The 7,508-nt window shown below is 51.4% G+C and overlaps 1 protein-coding gene across 1 annotated transcript in view; it reads left to right on the forward strand.

Moving 5' to 3' along the window:
- ACTR2 (actin related protein 2) overlaps window positions 1-6,191 on the forward strand; it is a 64,865-nt gene extending 58,674 nt beyond the window's left edge. The window contains exons 8-9 of the mRNA XM_060230718.1: window positions 1,386-1,518; window positions 3,488-6,191. Coding sequence (XP_060086701.1) covers window positions 1,386-1,518; window positions 3,488-3,658 — 304 coding nt within the window. The 3' untranslated portion in view covers window positions 3,659-6,191. The remainder of the gene's footprint in view (window positions 1-1,385; window positions 1,519-3,487) is intronic.
- Window positions 6,192-7,508: the final 1,317 nt, after the last annotated feature.

The following is a 7,508-nucleotide window of genomic DNA, read 5'->3' on the forward strand; positions in this document are numbered from 1 at the left end:
TGCTCCAACAGTGACACCCATCATAACTCCACAGATTTAGGAATTATACTCAACCCGGCAAATGGACTATCAGAATCTCATTTGCAGTGTCGGAAAGAATATTGGAGGGGCGAGGGGGAGGTAATGGCCATTTAGTCTTTTTTGGGAGGGGGGATTGCTTATCAGTGATGGCTAGGGTTGCCAATCCCCAGGTGGGGGCAGGGGATCCCCGGGTTTGGAGGCCCTCCCCCCGCTTCAGGGTCATCAGAAAGCAGGGGGAGGGGGGGAAATGTCTGCTGGGCACTCCATTATTCCCTATGCAGACTGATTCCCATAGGAAATGGAGAATTGATCTGTGGTATCTGGGGCTCTGGGGGGGCTGTGTTTTGAGGTAGAGGGACCAAATTTTCAGTATAGCATCCAGTGCCTCTCCCCAGACTACCCCCCGAGTTTCAAAACGATTGCACCAGGAGGTCCAGTTCTATGAGCCCCAAAAGAAGGTGCCCCTATCCTTCGTTAATTTCCTGTGGAAGGAAGGTGTTTAAAAAGTTGTGGGGTCCCTTTCAATGGGATGGCCAGAACTCCCTTTGGAGTTCAATGGTGCTTGTCCTGGCTCCGCCCCCAGAGTCTCCTGGCTCCGCCCCAAAGATTTGTCAGCCACCCGGAGACTCCTTTGGCTAATGAAGGGCGGGGTATAAATCCAGTCTCTTCTTCAGTTGTGAAGGAATGAAGTGAGCAGCGTTCCCTCCTAAGCTGAGTTAGTGTGAGCCGGCTCACAATTTTTCAGCCTCCGGCTCATACGCTTTTGTCTTAGCTCAGCAAACTGATTTATGCAGTAACCAAAGTGTTTGCTCACGACTTTCGTGTCAGTAGCTCCCAAAGTAGAATTTTTTGCTCAGAGTCGAATCTGAGAGCCAGTTTGGTGCAGTGGTTAAGTGTGTGGACTCTTCTCTGGGAGAACCACGTTTGATTCCCCACTTCTCCACTTAGAGCTGCTGGAATGGCCTTGGGTCAGGCATAGCTATCGCAGGAGTTGTCCTTGAAAGGGCAGCTTCTGGGGGAGCTCTCTCAGCCCCACCCACCTCACAGGCTGTTTGTTGTGGGGGGAAGAAGATATAGGAGATTGTAAGCCGCCTCTGAGATTCTGATTCAGAGAGAAGGGTGGGGTATAAATCCGCAGTCGTCGTCTTCATTCTTCTTTCGACTCTAGTTTAGAAGGGAGTGTTGGTAGTGACTCACAAAACCCTACATCAAATTTGGTTAGTCTTTAAGGTGCTACTGGGCTCTTACTCTTTTGTACTGCTACAGACAGACTGACCGTTGCCTTTTTGGAAACCACGTCTGTGGGGTGGGGGGGAGCTCTGCCTTCAAATTGCTCCTGCTTCATAAACGGTGCGTGTTTTAAGGTCCGAGTTCTACAAGCACATTGTGTTGTCCGGCGGTTCTACGATGTACCCTGGGCTGCCCTCCCGACTGGAACGCGAACTTAAACAGCTTTACCTGGAGCGGGTCCTGAAAGGCGACGTGGAAAAGCTTTCGGTAAGTCCTTGTCCTAAGGCTTTTTAAGTTCCTTTTAAATTCGGATACGCAAGGTGGCCACTAGAGGGAGCCGGAGGGTCAAGACAGCCTCTATTAAATAGGCCAGGGGTGTCAAACTCATTTGTTTGAGGGCTGGACCTGACATAAATGAGACTTTGTTGGGCCAGGCCATGTGCGTACCTATTTAAGATTAGGTAGCAGAGATATAAGCTTTATAAAGGACACAGACCAGCACAATTTTTTTTTAAAACACTTAAAACATCCTTAAAATATTAGCACTCAGTCTTAAAGGTGCTTTCTTTGTATCTCTCCCATGGGATCCAGGGAAGTGGGCAAAGGAAGCTCTGGGTCTTTCCTGCCTTCCCCAGGAGGGGGAGAAGCCTCAGCCAATAGAGAAAAGAAGAGGTTTTGCTTTGTAGCTCCCTGTGCTGTTGAGCAAGCCTTGCAAAGCAAGCTGTGATGCAGAAGGAAGCAAGAGAGAGGGCGAGAAGGAAGTGGAAGACAGCCAGTTGCTCGAGGGCCTGATAGGAGCCCTCCGGGGGACTGATTTGCCCCCCGGGCCAGATGTTTGACACCCCTGAAATAGCCTCTGTCTTAACAAATAGCCAGTTTCAAGTATACATTTAGTCAGGGCTGCCGGTCTATGTAGACCTCGATGGACTGACGGTCTGATTCAGTGTAAGGCGGTTTCATACGTTCACGTCCTACAAGGAGCAAAAACGAGCAAGATGATCCACTCTGCTGCCCCTCCTCGTAGTGTTGGCATTGACCACCCCCCCTCCCGAAAAAAGAGCAATTTGATTTTCAGTCCTTTGGGCGGGGGCGGGGGCCAAACTGTGGCTCAGGAGCCACACGTGGCTCTTCCACACATGTGGTGTGGCTCTTGAAGCCTCCACTGCCCCACCAGACAGCATGGAGAAGGCATTTAAAGTTGCTTTCTATCCCCCTCCCCATCTATTTGCCTGCCTGCCTGCCTCCCTTCCTTCCCCCCTTCCTCCCTCCCTTCCTTCCTCTCTCCCTTCCTCCCATCCTCCCTCCCTCTCTCCCTTCCTCCCTCCCATCCTTCCTCCCTCTCTCCCTTCCTCCCTCCCTCCCTTCCTTCCTCCCTCTCTCCCTCCCTCTCTCCCTTCCTCCCTCCCTTCCTTCCTCCCATCCTCCCTCCCATCCTCCCTCCCTTCCTTTCTCCCTCCCTCTCTCTCTCCCTTCCTCCCTCCCTTCCTCCCATCCTCTCTCCCTCCCATCCTCCCTCCCTCTCTCCCTTCCTCCCTCCCTTCCTCCCTCCCTCCCTTCCTTCCTCCCTCTCTCCCTTCCTCCCTCCCTCCCTCCCTCCCTCCATTCCTTCTCCCTCCCTCCCTCCCTCCCTCCCTCCCTCCCTTCCTTCCTTCCTTCCTTCCTTCCTTCCTTCCTTCCTTCCTTCCTTCCTTCCTTCCTTCCTTCCTTCCTTCCTTCCTTCCTTCCTTCCTTCCTTCCTTCCTTCCTTCCTTCCTTCCTTCCTCCCTCCCTCCTCCCTCCCTCCCTCCCTCCCTCCCTCCCTCCCATCCTCCCTCCCTTCCTCCCTCCCTCTCTCCCTTCCTCCCTCCCTTCTTTCCTCCCTCTCTCCCTTCCTCCCTCCCATCCTCCCTCCCTCCCTCTCTCCCATCCTCCCTCCCTCCCATCCTCCCTCCCTCTCTCCCTCCCTTCCTTCCTCCCTTCCTCCCATCCTCCCTCCCTCTCTCCCTCCCTCTCTCCCTCCCTCTCTCCCTTCCTCCCATCCTCCCTCCCATCCTCCCTCCCTCCCATCCTCCCTCCCTCCCTTCCAGCTTCCAAACACCTGATGTTCACGTCTTGCGGCTCTCAAACATCTGATGTTTATTCTGAGTGGCTCTTACATTAAGCAAGTTCCCCCCCCCCCTGCCTTCAACTATAAATCCGGCAAGCGTTCTTCCGTAACCTCCGGTAACATTAAATTCTGCCTTTTTGTCCCTGCCAGAAATTCAAAATCCGTATCGAAGACCCGCCCCGTCGGAAGCACATGGTGTTCTTGGGGGGTGCCGTCCTTGCGGACATCATGAAAGACAAAGACAACTTCTGGATGACCCGGCAGGAATACCAAGAGAAGGGGGTGCGCGTGCTGGAGAAGCTGGGTGTGACGGTCCGGTAAATTCAGGGAGCCTCTTCCCGTACCTGGCTCTGAAGCTCGCATTCCTTCCACTGCCAGCCTCTGAGCTGCTTCGCTTTTGACAGAAACAGGGAAAGCCTATCTGTGCCACCTTTGACCCGAAAGCCAGGTTTAAATTTTGTTCCCTTTTTTTTTTTTCCCTGTTCTGTTTGGGGATTGGATCACGTGCCTGTGTTTTTGATGACTTTAATCGGACCACTTCTGTGTCAGGAAAGCCAGAGCGGGTCATGCATGGCTTGTCTGTCGCAGTGTCCCTTCTGTGCAGCAGCTGGGTTAATTGCAGTAGGCTTGTTCTCGCGTCTTTACAGTACTCCTCCTTGGCTTTTTGCACGTGGTCCTCCCCCGTGGGCGAGAATCCCCGCTTTGCTACTGGTTACCTGCTGTCATTTTGAAGCAGGGAATTTTTGCTTCGCTGCCAGATAACCTGCTGTCTGCAGGGCCTTTTTTCTTGTAGCAGGAATTCCTTTTCATCTTAGGCCACGCCCCCCTGATGCAGCCAATCCTCCTGGAGCTTCCAGTAGGCCCTGTACGAAGAGCCCTGTAAGCTCTTGGAGGATTGGCTACAGGGGTGGAATTTTAGCAGGAGCTCCTTTGCCTATTAGGCCACACACCCCTGATGCAGCCAATCCTCCTGGAGCTTCCAGTAGGCCCTGTACGAAGAGCCCTGTAAGCTCTTGGAGGATTGGCTACAGGGGTGGAATTTTAGCAGGAGCTCCTTTGCCTATTAGGCCACACACCCCTGATGCAGCCAATCCTCCTGGAGCTTACAGTAGGCCCTGTATGGAGAGCCCTGTAAGCTCTTGGAGGATTGGCTACAGGGGTGGAATTTTAGCAGGAGCTCCTTTGCCTATTAGGCCACACACCCCTGATGTTGCCACTCCTCCTGGAGCTTCCAGTAGGCCCTGTACGAAGAGCCCATAAGCTCTTGGAGGGTTGGCTACATCAGGGGTGTGTGGCCTAATATCAGGGCTTTTGTTGTAGCAGGAACTCCTTTTCATCTTAGGCCACACACCCCTGATGTAGCCAATCCTCCTGGAGCTTACAGTAGGCCCTGTACGAAGAGCCCATAAGCTCTTGGAGAGTTGGCAAAGGAGTTCCTGCTACAGAAAAAGCCGTGGCCATCTGTATCTCTAATAGCAACACTTGGTTCCTATCTGAGGATATCCACATCTGCAGATCTGGGCCACGTCAACGCTAAACGGGTTTTTCTGCAAACTTGGGGGTCTAATCGGTCTAATTCCACCCCCCCCCCCCCAGTTTGCAGAAAAATCTGAAAGCTTAAAAAAAGACATTAGAAAGTTTAGATTCCTGCCCAAATTGCACTCTCTGCACAAGTGCAGAGATTGTGTCTGCGGGAACAACATGGAAAGTACAGTGGGCTCCATGAGAAAGTGGAGGGTGGGAACTCCCCCCACTAGTTGTCCCCCATGGAATTCCCCCACACACACACTAATCAGCCCCACTCATCTCGCAGGCTGCACTAGTCATTCTATTCTCTGGGGGGCGGTTCGTCGACTTGGTATCATGTCTCGGTTCGGGACTGCGCAGCCAGTCTCCAATACCCTTCCAGGATACTTTGGATTCTGCAGACACAAGTGAGCGGATCTACAACGTGGAGGAATTTCCCTTCGGCAGAAAAGGCTTTCTTGAGCCCTTTACACTGGAGGATGGCTCCCTCCTCCGCCAGAGAAAAGTTCCTCCGTGAACAGAACAGATTCAAGGGAACAAACGCAGGGCTTCTGAAATCGAACGACGCCGAAACTGACTGTTAGTGTCTGAACCGGGCAGGAAAGTGGAGACGAAACAACCGACAGCTTCCAAAGTTCTCCTGAAAAGAGCAGCAATTCCGTCGGCAAAAACAACCCCCCCCCCCCAAGTCCCTCTTGTATTTTTCTTTTAAATACATTTCTGGCAGCGATGAGTTTGGCTCTAGATCGCTTTTCCCTCACAGGGTTTATTTCCTTTGCCACAATGTTCCCCCTCCCCCTCTTCTTTCGGTATTACGATATCTTCTTTTTTCATTACCATCGGGTGTGTGGGTTTACGTGGGTTCTTTTTTTTTTTAGTGGGAAATGTTAATTACGTCACCTGGGACTGGATTCCCTGCATATAATCTATTGGGGGAAAAAGTAAATATGTTCAAGAAAAGTCTGTGAATATTCTAATTTACTGGTACAATATTACAAAAAAAAGAAAGAAAAAGTAGGATTGTATTAAATTTCAAAACACAAACGTGGTGCCAAGTAATTGCTAATTGATTTTTTTTTTTAATATAACTGTTAAATGTTATTTAAAATCACCCAGATATTTATATAAGAACTGTCGGCAGGTTATGAAGAATAACCTATATTTGTAGCAGTTAAAAATAATAATAATCTTGGAATGTAGACCTTGTAGTCGGCCGGTAGATTTTGAATATTCGCCAGTCTAATTTTGACTGGGGAGAGGAGGGTGCGTGAAATTAAAGAGAGTATTTGCAGTACTGTTTCATTAAAGACAAGCGTGCTGTTGAAAACAGTGTGTGGCGATCCTTGTCTTTTCAAGTATTTAATTTGCTTATTTATTTTCTTTATTTAAACCCGCCTTTCCCCAAAGCTGCTTGCCTTATTCTTCTCTATTTTATGCTCTCAATAGTCCTGTGAGGTAACGCCAAGAGTGGCCAAATCGTGGATCTTTCACAAACAATATGTCAGGGGTGTCAAACATGTGGCCCAAGGGCCAAGTCAGGCCCCCAGAGGGCTCCTCTCAGGGCCCTGAGCAACTGGCTCTTGTCGGCTTCCTTCTCCCGCTCTCTTGCTTCCTTCTGCATCTCAGCTTGCTTTGCAAGGCTTGCTCGATTGCACAGGAGCAAGAAAGCAAAACCTCGATTTTCTCTATTGGTTGAGGCTCCTCCCCCTCCTGGTCCCCAGGGAAGGGAGGGAAAGAGACAGAGCTTCCTTTGCCCAGTTCCCTGGATCCCATGGGAGAAATACAACAAAAGTACCTTTAAGATCAGAAAGGGCTAATGTTTTAAGCAAGTTTAATTTTTAAGTTAATTTAAAAAAAATCTTTAGTGGTGTTTGTCTGTGTCCTTTAAAAAGTTTATATCACTGCTTCCTAATCTTAAATAGGTACACACATGGCCCGGCCTGACACGGCCCAGCTTGGCCCGACGAGGTCTTATTTACCGTATTTTTTGGTCCATAAGGCGCTCCGGACCATAGGATGCACCTTCCTCCTGGGGGGCGATCCGCTGCCTCCGCCTCCGATCCCGGCGCTTCCCCCGCGCCTGCCTGGCTCCAGCTCTGCTTCCAGCAAGCACTGGGATCGCTCCACGCTGCCCCCACCGCAAACCCAATGCTTCGCGAGCGCCGGCTGCGGAGGGGGCAGCGTGCTTCCTCCGTGCCTGTCTGCCTGGCTCCAGCTCTGATGTTTAAAGCAAGCGCCGGGATCAGAGGGCGCGAAGCGCTGGGTTTGCAGTGGGGGCAGCGTGGAGCGATCCCAGCGCTTGCTGAAAGCAGAGCTGGAGCCAGGCAGGCAGCACGGGGGAAGCACCGGGATCGGAGGCGGAGGCAGCGGATCGCCTCCCCCCCGGAGGAAGGTACGTCCTATCGTCCCTTCGCTCCATAAGACACACACACTTCCCCCCACTTTTTTTGGGGGGGGGGAAGTGCATCTTATGGTCTGAAAAATACGGTATGTCAGATCAGGCCCTTGTAACAAATGAGTCCGACACCCCCACATTATGCGGTCCTTGAAGCCCCCATCAGCCAGCTTGGAGAAGGCATTTCTCTCTTTAAGTCATTTCTCCGAGCCCAGCTGGCGGCTTGGAGAACGCATTTAAAGTTAAAGT

The sequence above is a fragment of the Heteronotia binoei genome, chromosome 1, assembly GCF_032191835.1.
Source record: "Heteronotia binoei isolate CCM8104 ecotype False Entrance Well chromosome 1, APGP_CSIRO_Hbin_v1, whole genome shotgun sequence".
Lineage (NCBI taxonomy): Eukaryota > Metazoa > Chordata > Lepidosauria > Squamata > Gekkonidae > Heteronotia > Heteronotia binoei.